The sequence below is a fragment of the Entelurus aequoreus genome, linkage group LG23 (genome assembly GCF_033978785.1).
Source record: "Entelurus aequoreus isolate RoL-2023_Sb linkage group LG23, RoL_Eaeq_v1.1, whole genome shotgun sequence".
Lineage (NCBI taxonomy): Eukaryota > Metazoa > Chordata > Actinopteri > Syngnathiformes > Syngnathidae > Entelurus > Entelurus aequoreus.
In genome coordinates, this window is record NC_084753.1 from 25,133,034 (window position 1) to 25,149,114 (window position 16,081).

The 16,081-nt window shown below is 40.2% G+C and overlaps 1 protein-coding gene across 2 annotated transcripts in view; it reads right to left on the reverse strand.

The window, feature by feature from the left end:
• Positions 1–16,081, reverse strand: part of LOC133640524 (pleckstrin homology domain-containing family G member 1-like) — a 140,026-nt gene that overhangs the window by 17,707 nt on the left and 106,238 nt on the right. For both annotated transcript variants that reach the window (XM_062033991.1, XM_062033990.1), the window contains exons 5-10: positions 15,737–15,783; positions 6,294–6,444; positions 3,851–3,982; positions 2,260–2,442; positions 2,086–2,181; positions 889–975 (exon numbers count right to left, since the gene is read on the reverse strand). In XM_062033991.1, coding sequence (XP_061889975.1) covers positions 889–975; positions 2,086–2,181; positions 2,260–2,442; positions 3,851–3,982; positions 6,294–6,444; positions 15,737–15,783 — 696 coding nt within the window. The remainder of the gene's footprint in view (positions 1–888; positions 976–2,085; positions 2,182–2,259; positions 2,443–3,850; positions 3,983–6,293; positions 6,445–15,736; positions 15,784–16,081) is intronic.

Consider the following 16,081-nt stretch of genomic DNA (forward strand, 5'->3'; position numbering starts at 1 on the left):
TTTTAATGACGTTCAGACTTTACTTCAATCAATAGTGGAGCAGCATCTCCTCATCCGTGGCTCACTAGTGCAACAACAAGGCCAGATATGTGTCCCGTGAAAAACCGTCAGACCGGAACCCTCTAATAACTAATGTTCCTTGGGTGAATAATGTAAACTCACTACTGTTTTTAGCACATTGGCTATTGACAGATATAAGTTAGAACTTTACGCTACTTTATATTAGAAATGACAACAGCGGAAGATGAATGTCCCATAACAAGAAGATAGAGAAAAAGAAGAAGCTTATCGACTACGGCACAGACTACAATGGCAGACGCGCAAATTTTCAAAACTTATGCAGATCCTAAATACAGATCATCAGCAGGTACCAGAAGGTAAGAAAAGTTGGTTTTGCATAATATTGCAAAACAAAACGCCAGATAATATGTCTTACCTTATACACACACCATAATAATACTTGTATGTTGAAGCACAGTACAATCCATCAAGCGGTGCGGCTTCATAGTTTACCAAAGTCGTACTAAAACATTTTGATAGATTTTTGATCGCAATGTGTTAGGTTCTATATTTTCAATGGAACATATAAAATGTTGGTGTTGTTTACTTGACTTATATTGCAGTGTACACATATCTCTTATGTGTGACTGCCATCTACTGGTCACACTTATCATTTCACCATCTACCAAATAAAATAGCTTCGAGGTTGGTAAGCATAACCAAAATTATGCCGTACATTAGGCGCACCGGGTTATAAGGCGCACTGTCGAGTTTTAAGAAAATGAAAGGATTTTAAGTGCGCCTTATAGTCCAAAAAATACGGTAGATGATTTAAGGATAAAGTTGACAAATGTTTGAACAAAGGCAACACAACCAGAGTGTCCTTACTTTGGCAGGGATTTTAGCAGGATGATTTTCAAGTATGAGCCTCTTCAGGTGTAAGATCCACATGCGCTTATCTTGCTGGGACTTAGCCTGCAGGCAGCAGAAAAAAACATTACAGTGCAGATAATAGCACACTTCAAAAAAGACAGCTGAGATGTTTTGGATAAACCATTTAAAAGTGTGCTTTCTTGTAGAACACAGGTGAACATATTTACAAAACCCAAAACCAGTGCAGTTGGCAAGTTGTGTTAATGGTAAATAAAAACAGACTACAATGATTTGCAAATTCTTTTCAACTTACAACGTCCACAGTTTCCAAAAACAATTTGAATTGTGGACTCGTCAGACCACAGAACACTTTTCAACTTTGCATCAGTCCATCTTATATGAGCTCGGTTTCAGCAAAGCCGGCTGCATTTCTGGGTGTTGTTGATAAATGGCTTTGGCTTTGCATAGTAGAGTTTTAACTTGCACTTACAGATGTAGCGACAAACTGTAGTTACTGACGATGGTTTTCAGAAGTGTTCCTGAGCCCATGTGGTGATATCCTTTACACACGGATGTCGGTTTTTGATGCAGCACCGCGTGAGGGATCGAAGGTCCGTAATATCATCGCTTACGTGCAGTGATTTCTCCAGATTCTCTGAACCTTTTGATGATATTACGGACCGTAGATGGTGAAATCCCTAAATTCCTTGCAATAGCTCGTTGGTAAATGTTGTTCTCAAACTGTTGGACAATTTGCTCACACATTTGTTCACAAAGTGGTGACGCTTGTCCCATCCTTGTTTGTGAATCATGGCACCCACATGTTCCCAATTAGCCTGTTCACCATTGGGATGTTCCTAATAAGTGTTTGATGAGCATTCCTTAACTTTCTTAGTCTTTTTTGCATTTGTGCCAGCTTTTTTGAAACATGTTGCCGGCATCAAATTCCAAATGAGCTAATATTTGCCAAAAATAACAAAGTTTACCAGTTCGAACGTTAAGTATCTTGTCTTTGCAGTCTATTCAATTGAATATAAGTTGAAAAGTATTTGTATATCATTGTATTCTGTTTTTATTTACCATTTACACAACGTGCCAACTTCACTGGTTTTGGGTTTTGCAGTTTGAGTAGTTTTGTAACAAGATGTCTGTCATTAGCGTGAGATAATTCCACTCTCAACACTGATATTATGCTTGGTTATGTAATATTACCTGCACTGTGTGCTGTAGTTTAGGATTCTTGTAGTGAAACACACTGAAACTCAGCGGCTCTTTTGGGATAACTTCCACCAGCATGAGGTTGCAGCACTGCGAAAAAGCAACGAGACGTGGAAGTTTTTAAATACTCTTCAGAACACGTTTCGTCGTGTCACTCGGGGCACCCACCAGGATGTGAGCTTTGTACGTGAAGGTTTCTTCCCGCTTCTTTGTGATCAGCAGGAGCTTATCAAACAGGAAGAGAGTTCTCTCGTTTTTGGCTCGCTGCAGTCGAAATGTTCCTTCGAGGACCAGTTCGCCGTAGCCAATCAGATCAGGGCCTTTCCAGTTGGTTAACAAGCTCTGGATTTCCTGCAATGACAACAGAGAAACATGGTAATCAGAAGGAGGGTTATGTTACAATTATTTGTTTTTTTTTCTTCAGGTTTTATTTTGTTATTAGAATCAGAAGGAATTTATTAATCCCCGAGGGGAAAATTTAGATTTTCAGCACAATCCCATTCAAGTTCAGACAAACATTACAGGGAGACAGAAATAGGATCGCTGACGGGTCTGCCAACTTCCGGCTCCCCTTACAAAAAAAAGGTGAGAAACAGGTGAACACTGGGGAGAGGGAAGAGTAATTAAATATTCAGTCAAAGACTGGACTCCAGGGAGGGGGTCCAGACTGAGGTCAAGGAAAAAAAACTCATAGCCATATCACACATTAACATGTTACCGTATTTTTCGGAGTATAAGTCGCACCGGCCGAAAATGCATAATAAAGAAGGAAAAAAACATATATAAGTCGCACTAGAGTATAAGTTGCATTTCTTGGGGAAATTTATTTGATAAAACCCAATCAAATAAATTATTAGCATTTAATGGAAGCTGCTTTTATACCCAATCATGGCACCCACCTGTTCCCAATTAACCGTTCACCTGTGGGATGTTCCAAATAAGTGTTTGATGAGCATTCCTCAACTTTCTCAGTCTTTTTTGCCACTTATGCCAGCTTTTTTGTTGCAGGCATCAAATTACAAAAGAGCAAATATTTGCAATAAAAAACAACGTTTACCAGTTTGAATGTTAAGTATCTTGTATTTGCAGTCTATTCAATTGAATATAAGTTGAAAAGGATTTGCAAATCATTGTATTCTGTTTTTATTTACCATTTACACAACATGCCAACTTCACTGGTTTGGGGTTTTGTAAATGAATTTCTGCAAAATAGGAATTATAGATGATTTTTCATAGCTAGAGCATTAAAAACCTTTTTACGGCTTTCCAAGTGTTTTTTTGTACTTTTATAAGTGCACAGTAGACATGAAAAAACACAAACATAGTGACCTTGACAAGCCGCAAATTTAAAAGTGCGATGTGGCGAGCGAGGGACGACTATCACAATGTACTGATTTTAAAGGTTGTCATTTTCTTCCGTAACAAGCAAAATGACAAACCACCCTTCAAGTATTTCTACAAACACTGCACACATTCCTGAGTTCAGCTGACCAATTTTGGTGTCCGACTGATAGAAGAAACAAGATTTTATGTGTTCTCCTTGTACAAGGCCATCATTAGCCCGGCGAAAACACTGCGGTCAAGCTATTTTGAAAAGTGGAGCCTTACTGTACTTTTTTCAGTCCTACCCTGAGCTCAAATCAGTTTGCTGAACCAAAAAAAAATGGCCCATTGAAAAAGACCTGAATGGGGTGTGGGATTGCCAAAAATGTGCAAGATAGGATCCGTTTTAATTGGTGGAACAGTCACTTTGCCATACCTGCAACCTAACAGCGTGCTCGTGCTTCCTCTTCATGTCGTTGATGTGCCAAGCTACTCTCTGCATGGTGTCTATGGCTTCCTGTACAACCTCAAACGTCTCGGTGTCCTTCTCCATATGGTTGGCTATCTCCTGCAAACACACAAACCACTCAAGTCAGCCAGACGCTTGCACCAAGGGAAGTAAGGGGGTATATACAGTTGTGGTCAAAAGTTTACATACACTTGTAAAGACCATAATGTCCAATAATTTCTACAACTCAATTTTTGTTTCATCTGACATCCCATGGACAAAGATAAGACCTTCTGGAGGAAAGTTCTGTGGTCAGATGAAACAAAAATTGAGCTGTTTGGCCACAATACCCAGCAATATGTTTGGAGGAGAAAAGGTGAGGCCTTTAATCCCAGGAACACCATTCCTACCGTCAAGCATTGTGGTGGTAGTATTATGCTCTGGGCCTGTTTTGCTGCCAATGGAACTTGTGCTTTACAGAGAGTAAATGGGACAATGAAAAAGGAGGATTACCTCCAAATTCTTCAGGACAACCTAAAATCATCAGCCCGGAGGTTGGGTCTTGGGCGCAGTTGGGTGTTCCAACAGGACAATGACCCCAACACATGTCAAACGTGGTAAAGGAATGGCTAAATCAGGCTAGAATTAAGGTTTTAGAATGGCCTTCCCAAAATCCTGACTTAAACATAATCAGAATCAGAAATACTTTAATAATCCCCAAGGGGAAATCTAAATTTTCAGCACAATCCCATTCAAGATCAGAAAAACATTACAGGGAGACAGAACAGGTTCGCTGACGGGTCTGCCAACTTCCGGCGCCCCTTACAAAAAATGTTAGATACAGGTAAACAATGGGGGGGTGGAGAAAATAAAAAATCGGTCTAAGCCTGGGCCCCTGGAGAGGTGGTCCAGACTGAGGCCAAGGGAAAAAAACAACTCATAGCCATAGCACACATCACTCTTACATGTGTGTAAGAGGGAAACATCAAACTTCAAAAAACACAAAGGACATAAAGAAATTAAAAGAGCAGAGCTATGCAACCAGCCATTTCTACATACAGCTATGAATAAAAAGTAAAATAAACATATACACTGCGGTGTTACACGCAGTGGACAATGCTGAAGAAACAAGTCCATGTCAGAAAACCAACAAATTTAGCTGAACTGCACCAATTTTGACAAGAGGAGTGGTCAAAAAAATCAACCAGAATCTTGCCGGAATCTTGTGGGTGGCTACCAAAATTGCCGTATTACAGTGAAATTTGCCAAGGGACATGAGACCAAATATTAACATTGCTGTATGTATACTTTAGACCAGACCTGGGCAAATTAAGGGCCGGGGACCAAATGCGGCCCGTTGAGCTTTTCAATCAGGCCCGCCGGGCTTTCCCAAATAATTTTTTTAGATCTTTAAGATGGAAACTGTAGCTGCCATTATGATGTGCAGTCAAGTTTTCTAATGACCGTAAGTCTTCAACTATACAAAGTATTTCAATGGTTGGAATCTGCGCTTATGGATGATATACTCGTTACTATGGTAATCTAATTAGTTACTATGGTCATCTACGTCACAGCAGCTCAGACGAGGCACCAAGCAGTGTGGGCGGGAAGCGTTTCCACAGACGCGGAAGGAGATTTTCACAACAAAGTTCTAAAGCTTAGTGAATAGATATAGAATAGAATAGAATAGAATAGAAAGTACTTTATTGATCCCTGGGGGAAATTCAGCAAATATCAGATACATCAGATTGTAGGTGGGTTTATTACGTACCCTTTGCGTTCAAATTTTACTGTTTGTTGCGTTTCACTTGATTGTAAAATATGTCGATCGAAAGGGGGTGTGACGTTCATATTTTGTCATTATTCAGTGTTTTATCGTTCATAGAAAAATTTAAAATTTCCATTACGTTTTTTAAGGCGGTCTGTCATAACGTTTTTAAGCATTCAATCAGACATTATTGTGAGGTTTTGTATTAGTGTTCCTAAAAATAGATGTACCGGCCCCCAGACACATTTTTTTCTCTAAATGTGGTCCCCGAGTCAAAATAATTGCCCAGGCCTGCTTTAGACCCAGCACATTTGGTCACATTTTCCGTAGACCCATAATAAATTCATAAAAGAACCAAACTTCATGAATGTTTTTTCTGACCAACAAGTATGTGCTCCAATTACTCTATCACAAAAAAATAAGAGTTGTAGAAATTATTGTAAACTCAAGACAGCCATGACATTATGTTCTTTACAAGTGTATGTAAACTTTAGACCACGTCTGTATGTGCATTTATTTTGCAGATTGCTCCCTCCACTTCTATTTAAAGCACATGCAGCATGGGACTATTCATACCGAGTGCCATATGCCTTAACATTTGGCTCCAGCACTAGAGAAGAGGAAACAGTTCTGATGCATTTGAAGCATTGGGGATGGACGTACATGAAGCAGCAGATGGTACTTAAGGATCCTCTGCACCGGCTTTAGCAGGTAGGAGCCCAGGGGCAAGGAGTGCCGCAGAGATTCCTGGCGTTCGCGGAAAAACTTGGCCAACGCCTTGTTCCTCATGCACTCGGTGAGCACGGCCACCGACCTGCGGAGTCAAAACACAGGCGTTGTAGAGTATCGTAGTATCAGTATCAGTATCGGCAGTATGATTGCACTAACCATACTATGCAACACATCCCCATAGTACAACAGATGCGAACCCTGATCTACGCCTACTGGTAGCAGGGATGGGTACCTTTCACATTAAGAATCGATATGTGGGAATGGATTCTTAACGGTGCTTTTGTGTGTCTTCAAATGTGTTGTTTAATGTTAATTGTTAAATTATATTGTTCTATTTAACTGAGCTGAATGGATAAATGTTCTGTCCAGTTCTTACATCTTGTTTTCTTACACTTACGGGTCTCATTTGCAAGTCGACCCTGCCTACTGGGGTTGTCCCGATACAAATATTTGGGTACCGGTAGCAAAATGTATTTTGATACTTTGATACTTTTCTAAATAAAGGGGACCACAAAAAATGGCATTATTGGCTTTATTTTAACAAAAACTCTTACAGTACAATAAACATATGTTCCTTATTGCAATTTTATCCTTAAACAAAATAGTGAACATACTAGACAACTTATCTTTTAGTAGTAAGTAAGCAAACAAAGGCTCCTAATTTAGCTGCTGACATATGCAGCAGCTAATTATCATTCTATTATTTTTCCAAAATGATTAAGGACAAGCAGTATAAAATATTCTGGTTTGTTTTCATTTACTGTTAATATCTGCTTACTTTCTCTTTTAACATGTTGGTTTTTTTTTTTTTTTACATCTACACTTCTGTTAAAATGTAATAATCAATTATTATTCTGTTGTTTGGATACTTTACATTCGTTTTGGATGATACCACAAATTTGGGTATCAATCTGATACCAAGTAGTTACAGGATCAAACATTGGTCATAATTTAAGTTCTCGTGTCCAGGGATGTATTTCTTGAGTTTATAAACATCCATCCATCCATCCATCTTCTTCCGCTTATCCGAGGTCGGGTCGCGGGGGCAGCAGCCTAAGCAGGGAAACCCAGACTTCCCTCTCCCCAGCCACTTCGTCCAGCTCTTCCGGGGGATCCCGAGGCGTTCCCAGGCCAGCCGGGAGACATAGTCTTCCCAACGTGTCCTGGGTCTTCCCCGTGGCCTCCTACCGGTCGGACGTGCCCTAAACACCTCCCTAGGGAGGCGTTCGGGTGGCATCCTGACCAGATGCCCGAACCACCTCATCTGGCTCCTCTCGATGTGGAGGAGCAGCGGCTTTACTTTGAGCTCCCCCCGGATGGCAGAGCTTCTCACCCTATCTCTAAGGGAGAGCCCCGCCACCCGGCGGAAGAAACTCATTTCGGCCGCTTGTACCCGTGATCTTGTCCTTTCGGTCATAACCCAAAGCTCATGACCATAGGTGAGGATGGGAACGTAGATCGACCGGTAAATTGAGAGCTTTGCCTTCCGGCTCAGCTCCTTCTTCACCACAACGGATCGATACAGCATCCGCATTACTGAAGACGCCGCACCGATTCGCCTGTCGATCTCACGATCCACTCTTCCCTCACTCGTGAACAAGACTCCAAGGTACTTGAACTCCTCCACTTGGGGCAGGGTCTCCTCCGCAACCCGGAGATGGCACTCCACCCTTTTCTGGGCGAGAACTATGGACTCGGACTTGGAAGTGCTGATTCTCATCCCAGTCGCTTCACACTCAGCTGCGAACCGATCCAGTGAGAGCTGAAGATCCTGGCCAGATGAAGCCATCAGGACCACATCATCTGCAAAAAGCAGAGACCTAATCCTGCAGCCACCAAACCAGGTCCCCTCAACGCCTTGACTGCGCCTAGGAATTCTGTCCATAAAAGTTATGAACAGGGGACGGCGTGGCGAAGTTGGTAGAGTGGCCGTGCCAGCAATCGGAGGGTTGCTGGTTACTGGGGTTCAATCCCCACCTTCTACCATCCTAGTCACGTCCGTTGTGTCCTTGGGCAAGACACTTCACCCTTGTTCCTGATGACTGCTGGTTAGCGCCTTGCATGGCAGCTCCCGCCATCAGTGTGTGAATGTGTGTGTGAATGGGTGAATGTGGAAATACTGTCAAAGCGCTTTGAGTACCTTTAAGGTAGAAAAGCGCTATACAAGTATAACCCATTTATCATTTATATATAACAGAATCGGTGACAAAGGGCAGCCTTGGCAGAGTCCAACCCTCACTGGAAACGTGTCCGACTTACTGCCGGCAATGCTCACCAAACTCTGGCACTGATCATACAGGGAGCGGACCGCCACAATCAGACAGTCCGATACCCCATACTATAAATAAAAAATAAATAAAAAAAGATTTTGTGATGCTAATAAATATCGATGTAATCATAGTAGTATCGACTAGATACGCTCCTGTACTTGGTATCATTACAGTGGATGTCAGGTGCAGATCCACCGATGGTGTTTGTTTACATTGTGACGCCAGTGAGCTACAGTGTGTAGTGAAGCATGTTTAGCTATTCCTCGTCTTCCAGTGATAATATACTTTTAAGAAACGTACTTTATTTGTCGCCATGGAGGCGAGGATTAGTGATTAGAAGTAGCTAAAACACTGCCAACTGCGGATGGATTTTAGCTGCTAACTAGCTAGCCATGTCTTAAAGCACCTCTTCCTGAGGGCGTTTCAGTGTTATAATTTCACCTTTATGGTCAGTTTTTAAGCCATAATGCGTCCGTTCTCCCTTTTCTGTCTACACACTGTGTCTGCTTGTAAGTACTCCGTGATTGTGCGCTGCCGAACATGCTCATCTGCTCGTAAAACCAGCAATGACACGCCGTGACGACGACAACTGTGACTTCCTGCAAATGTTCTTCCTGATGTATAGGGACTGTATGTAGTATAATGACAGGCCCTTATAAGTGGCCCAAAATGTCTATGTGTGTGTTTGTGTGTATGTCTAAATTCCAGTGCAGTTCGACACAAGCTCCACATTGTTCTTGGAGGAAACCCGACCCTAGAGCCCGGCATGACCTCGATACATCTGCAGCCTCAATGTGTGTGGGTGTGTGTGTGTCCGTGTGTGTGTGTGTGTGTGTGTGCATTTTCATGCACGTGAGCGTCTCCTATACGTCTGGGTGTGTTTGTCCTGTGTGACCTAAACTGGGGTCACCATCTGTAGTGTAGATGTGGAAGGAAAAGGGCCTAAAGTGTTGAAAGCAGTCCTTTACATGCATGTACAGTCAGAGTGTATCGACCTGATATTGATATCGGTCCATTATCAGCAAAAAAATAAATAAAAAAATTGTATCAGATTCTATCGGCTTACATCTAAAACTCTTCGATGCGATATTTACTTGTGCAAAGCTGGACAACCAGTTGGTAGGCTTTAGACTACTAGGACCTAGCAGCTTTTCAACAGCTAAGCACACAATAGCACACAAGCTATTCATATGTATAAAGTGTCCTTAAATGAACAATATTGCAGTAGGGTTGTACGGTATACCGGTACTAGTGTATTATCGCGGTACTAATGAATCAAACACTGTACTCTGTTTTAAAAGTACCGGTTCTGTCTATCTGTGTTGACTATGTGATGAGGTGGCGACTTGTCCAGGGTGTACCCCGCCTACCGCCCGAATGCAGCTAAGATAGGCTCCAGCACCCCCCGTGACCCCGAAAGGGAGAAGCGGTAGAAAATGGATGGATGGATGGGTTCCCAATTTTTTATTTACATTTTTTTTAACGGGCATGACGACGCGTCGTCACGTCATGACATTGCTGGTTTTGCGAGCAGAAGAGCATGTTCGGCAGTGAACAATCACGGAGTACTTACAAGCAGACACAGTGTGTAGACAGAAAAGGGAGAACGGACGCATTTTGGCTTAAAAACTAACGGTAAAGGTGAAGTTTTAACACTGAAATGCCCTCAGGAAGAGGTGCTTTAAGACATGGCTAGCTAGCTAGCAGCAAACATTAGGGGTGTGGGGAAAAATCGATTCGAATTCCATCCATCCATCCATTTTCTACCGCTTATTCCCTTCGGGGTCACGGGGGCGCTGGAGCTTATCTCAGCTACAATCGGGCGGAAGGCGAGGTACACCCTGGACAAGTCGCCACCTCATCGCAAGGCCAACACAGATTCAAATCGCCATTTTCACGTTGTATGATTCAGTATCGATTCTCATTTTTCAAAAATCAATTTTTTTTATTTTTTATTAATCAATCCAACAAAACAATACACAGCAATACCATAACAAAGCAATCCAATTCCAAAACCAAACCCGACCCAGCAACACTCAGAACTGCAATAAACAGAGCAATTGAGAGGAGACACAAACACGACACAGAACAAACCAAAAGTAGTGAAACAAAAATGAATATTATCAACAACAGTATCAATATTAGTAACAATTTCAACATAGCAGTGATTAAAAATCCCTCATTGACATTATCATTAGACATTTATAAAAAAAATGAATAAAACAAATTAAAATGAACAATAGTGTCACAGTGGCTTACACTTGCATCGCATCTCGTAAGCTTGACAACACACTGTGTCCAATATTTTCACAAAGATAAAATAAGTCATATTTTTGGTTCATTTAATAGTTAAAACGAATTTACATTATTGCAATCAGTTGATAAAACATTGTCCTTTACAATTATAAAAGCTTTTTACAAAAATCTACTACTCTGCTTGCATGTCAGCAGACTGGGGTAGATCCTGCTGAAATCCTATGTATTGAATGAATAGAGAATTGTTTTGAATCAGAAAAATATCATTTTTGAAACGAGAATCGCGTTGAATCCAAAAATTTGATTTATAATCGAATCGTGACCCCAAGAACCGATATTGAATCGAATCGTGGGACACCCAAAGATTCGCAGCCCTAGCAAACATCAATCCGCAGTCATCAGTGTTTTAGCTACTTCTATATCACTAATCTTCGCCGCCATGGCGATAAATAAAGTACGTTTCTTACAAGTATCATCCCTGCAGGACGAGGAATAGCTAAACATGCTTTACTACACACCGTAGGAGGATACAATAGCTCACCGGCGTCACCGCTAATAAAAGCTAGCGCGCCTGAATGTAAATAAATGCCATGGATGGATCTGCACCTGACATCCACTGTAATGATACCAAGTACAGGAGCGTATCTAGTCGATACTACTATGATTATATCGATATTTTTTAGCATCACTAAATCTTTTTTTTTTTTTTTAAATTCATATTATGTTTATAAACTCAGGAAATACGTCCCTGGACACATGAGGACTTACATTATGACCATTGTATGATCCTGTAACTACTTGGTATCAGACCGATACCTAAATTTGTGGTATCATCCAAAATTAATGTAAAGTATCCAAACAACAGAAGAATAAGTGATTATTACATTTAACAGAAGTGTAGATAGAACATGTTGAAGCAGAAAATAAGCAGATATTAACATTAAATTATAATTAATAATAATTAATAATTCTTTTTTTTTTTACAGCTTTTCCTTTATAATTTTGACAAAATAATAGAATGATAAATGACACAATATGTTACTGCATACGTCAGCAGACTAATTAGGAGCCTTTTGTTTGTTTACAAGTTGTCTAGTATGTTTACTATTTTATTTAAGGACGAACTTGCAATAATAAACATATGTTCAATGTACCCTAAGATTTTTTGTTAAAATAAAGCCAATAATGCCTTTTTTTTGTGATTCCCTTTATTTAGAAACGTATTGAAAAGTATCGAAATACATTTTGGTACCGGTACCAACATATTGGTATTGGGACAACGCTACATTGCACAATACAAAATAATAAAAGTATGTACTAAGGTTCTTGCTGATATAGAATCAGGTTAATATCGGTATCGGACAACACTCAAGGCGACAATATTGGTATTGTATGGGAAGTGAAAAAAGTTGGATCGGTTGGATGTGCTTTATCTCATTGGCATAAAAAAAGCCTCACATTTCCCACTTGCATCGCACAATGTGACGTTATTCCATACTGGGGTCCCATCGGACCACTTGCCCATTGGGAGAAGAATAAAACATTAGAAGAAGTAGGTCTGATAACGTAATACCCAGTCTGTCATCAACGGGTGCTGTAAGTCTGTCAATAAGCAGCAAATAAAAGAATGAAAGAGAAAAAAGGAAGGGAATGAGATAGACCCCGAGGCGCAACTGCAAGCAGACAATCTGACTCCTTAGAAAGAAGCTAACACATTGACGGTCATACACAGCCGTGTTACTTGAGACGCTGGGAATAAACGTGGAGATGAGATCAGGGCGACAAAGACGACCGGATTATATTGTTGCACAGTTGAAAAAAATTAATATACAGTGAAAGCTGTCTATTTCAATGCCCTTAAAGTCAAACACCACTTGGTGATCACCCAGGAAAAATGTGCCATTAAAGTTATTTATGTAGCCAGCTCAGTAGGGAAAGGTATTGTCTACATTCCAACTGCCTCTTCTGTATTTTTTTTTTTTTTAAACGGTGTCTTTAAAGCACTTAATAAAATAGAAAACCTACAATTTTGGGGGGAAAATGTTGAGTGTACAGAACTTTGTGACATGCAAACTGAATAGTAATTTAAACGCTTCAATAATATATCGGTAAATAAAAAAATAAAAAGCTGAATAAACAATATAAAATACAAATCAAACACAATTGTGCATTTGAACAATCGTATGTGGCATGTGTAGATTTGTATCTGTATATACACTATATTGCCTAAAGTATTTGGCCACCCATCCAAATGATCAGAATCAGATGGATGACAGAGTCTGGTGTGGATGAACTTGACTGGCCTGCACAGAGTCCTGACCTGAACCCAATAGAACACCTTTGGGATGAATTAGAACGGAGATTGAGAGCCAGGCCTTCTCGACCAACATCAGTGTGTGACCTCACCAATGCGCTTTTAGAAGAATGGTCGAAAATTGCTATAACACACACTCCGCAACCTTGTGGACAGCCTTCCCAGAAGAGTTGAAGCTGTAATAGCTGCAAAAGGTGGACCCACATCATATTGAACCCTATGGGTTAGGAATGGGATGGCACTTCAAGTTCATATGTGAGTCAAGGCAATATAGTATTTATATATATATATATATATATATATATATATATATACACATATATGTATATATATATATACATACATATGTATATATTGGTAAATGCATGTATTTACATGCTTAACAATGCATGTGATCAAGTACTATGATTTTGACAGAGACTCTAGAGTCCTTTCCTGTGTTTATTTATCTCAAGAACAATTTCTTTTTTTTTTCTTTTTTCTCTATTTGACATGTACAAAGTGAGTGTGTAAAGGGTCGGCACAATGAGCTTTTAGATTCAGCCTATACCATTTTGGTCAGGAAATGTAAACCAATACTTGTATTTATTTATCTGCTATGCACTTGAAGTGTACTGTTTACATGAACTGATGACCAAATAAAATCCATTGAATTTAAATTGAAAAAATTGAATAACAACAAATACTGTATTTTTCAGACTATTGCTTGGATTTTACTGTTGTCATGTCCGGCTCAAGTCCCGCCCATTCAATATGCGTGGTGGTCAAGCCAGCGTTTGTTCTCAATGGGTACAAAGCGCCATTTCGCCTTTCTAGAAGAAAAATGCCCTACGCTTGTGTTGTTTTTGGCTGTACGAATCGTTCAAATGGCGAAAAGGATAAAAGCTACTGTAGAGTTCCTTGCGAGGTCATCAAAAGGGACTGAAATGTGCAAGATTTTTACAAAAATGTTCTCTAACCTCTTGTTGTGGGGCATTCATCCTTCGCTGTTGTCAATTCTAATACACATTAGGTCGAACCTAATTTGTCAGTAGTCTCGCTATGGAAGCGCTAAAAATTACAATAAAACATGACAGGGAGAAGACACTGTTGGTGGGGCCACGTAAATACAGTAAGAACCGCCCAAAAACCAGCGCATCCTGAAGAAACGGTCAGAAAGCGGCTTGAAGATGATCTGTAAAACATAATCTCTGCAACATTCTGACCAAAGAACCACCATTACATGTTATGTAGACCACAAAGAAGTGTTTTTAATGTAGGGAAAAAATCACAATATGACCCCTTTAATGCATCAAATAAGCCAATGCGCCTTGTGTATGAAACTAGACCCGAATAGACCCGCTCATCGACATTGAGCCTTATTATCTGGTACGCCTTAGGGACTAAAACATACAGTAGGCAAAATTAACCAGAAGCAATGCAGAACAGAGAGAAAAAAATCACTGCACGTAAGCAGCAAGGCTGAAAACCAACATTGAATGCCCTTGACCTTTGATCGCTGCATCAAAAACCAACATCAGTGTGTAAAGGATATCACCACATGGGCTCAGGAACACTTCAGAAAACCACTGTCAGTAACTACAGTTTGTCGCTACATCTGTAAGTGCAAGTTAAAACTCTACTATGCAGAGCGAAAACCATTTATCAACAACACCCAGAAATTTTTGTTTCTCAGTTCGAACATTAAATATCTTGTCTTTGCAGTTTATTCAATTGAATAGAAGTTGAAAAGGATTTGCAAATCATTGTATTCTGTTTTTATTTACAAATTACATACAGTGACAACTTCACTGGTTTTGGGTTTTGTAATACTGATAGCAAGTTTTGAACAGAAATAAGATACGCATTTTAGTAAAACATAAAACATTTTTTTTACCATAAATTGCGTTTGTGTTCTTTTTTAAGTTGATTAATCATGATCAATCCAAATTCATCATGATTAATCAACTTAAAAAAGAATCATGATCAATCCAAATTCAGGCAGCACGGTGGCAGAGGGGTTAGTGCATCTGCCTCACAATACGAAGGTCCTGAGTAGTCGTGAGTTCAATCCCGGCCTCGGGATCTTTCTGTGTGGAGTTTGCATGTTCTCCCCGTGACTGCGTGGGTTCCCTCCGGGTACTCCGGCTTCCTCCCACCTCCAAAGACATGCACCTGGGGATAGGTTGATTGGCAACACTAAATCGGCCCTAGTGTGTGAATGTGAGTGTGAATGTTGTCTGTCTATCTGTGTTGGCCCTGCGATGAGGTGGCGACTTGTCCAGGGTGTACCCCGCCTTCCGCCCGATTGTAGCTGAGATAGGCTCCAGCGCCCCCCGCGACCCCGAAGGGAATAAGCGGTAGAAAATGGATGGATGGATGGATGGAATCCAAATTCAAAAGTGTGAATAATCTAATTAAAAAAACAAATCATTTGACTTCACTAAAAAACACACATTGCTTGTACAGTTAATACAACTTACCTGGTGGCAACATTTCAATTTTTTATTATTTATTATAGAAAAACAATGTTTTGAAATACAAATGAATCTTACCTGGGGTAGTTGGTGCAGTACTGGGTATAAATGTGGAATTCTTCACTCTGGGATGGAATAAAAGAGTAAATTAAATGACACATTATGTCACAGGAAACACTTAAATGAAGAGTAACTTAAAATAAAACTCATTTCAATGTGGTCTGACTGCTTTAATGCTTGTCAATTTACTCATCAACCAGTATTTAAATATGAGTGAGGCGGAACCACTTGGGAAACATGCTAACCAAGCATTTTAAAGCAAAAGGAAAACCAGTAAATGACACAGACAAATACAGTGTCTTTACTATATCGTATAGTTTGGAGTCTTTTAAGTAGGCCTGTGGGTGCTGGGATTAAATAACG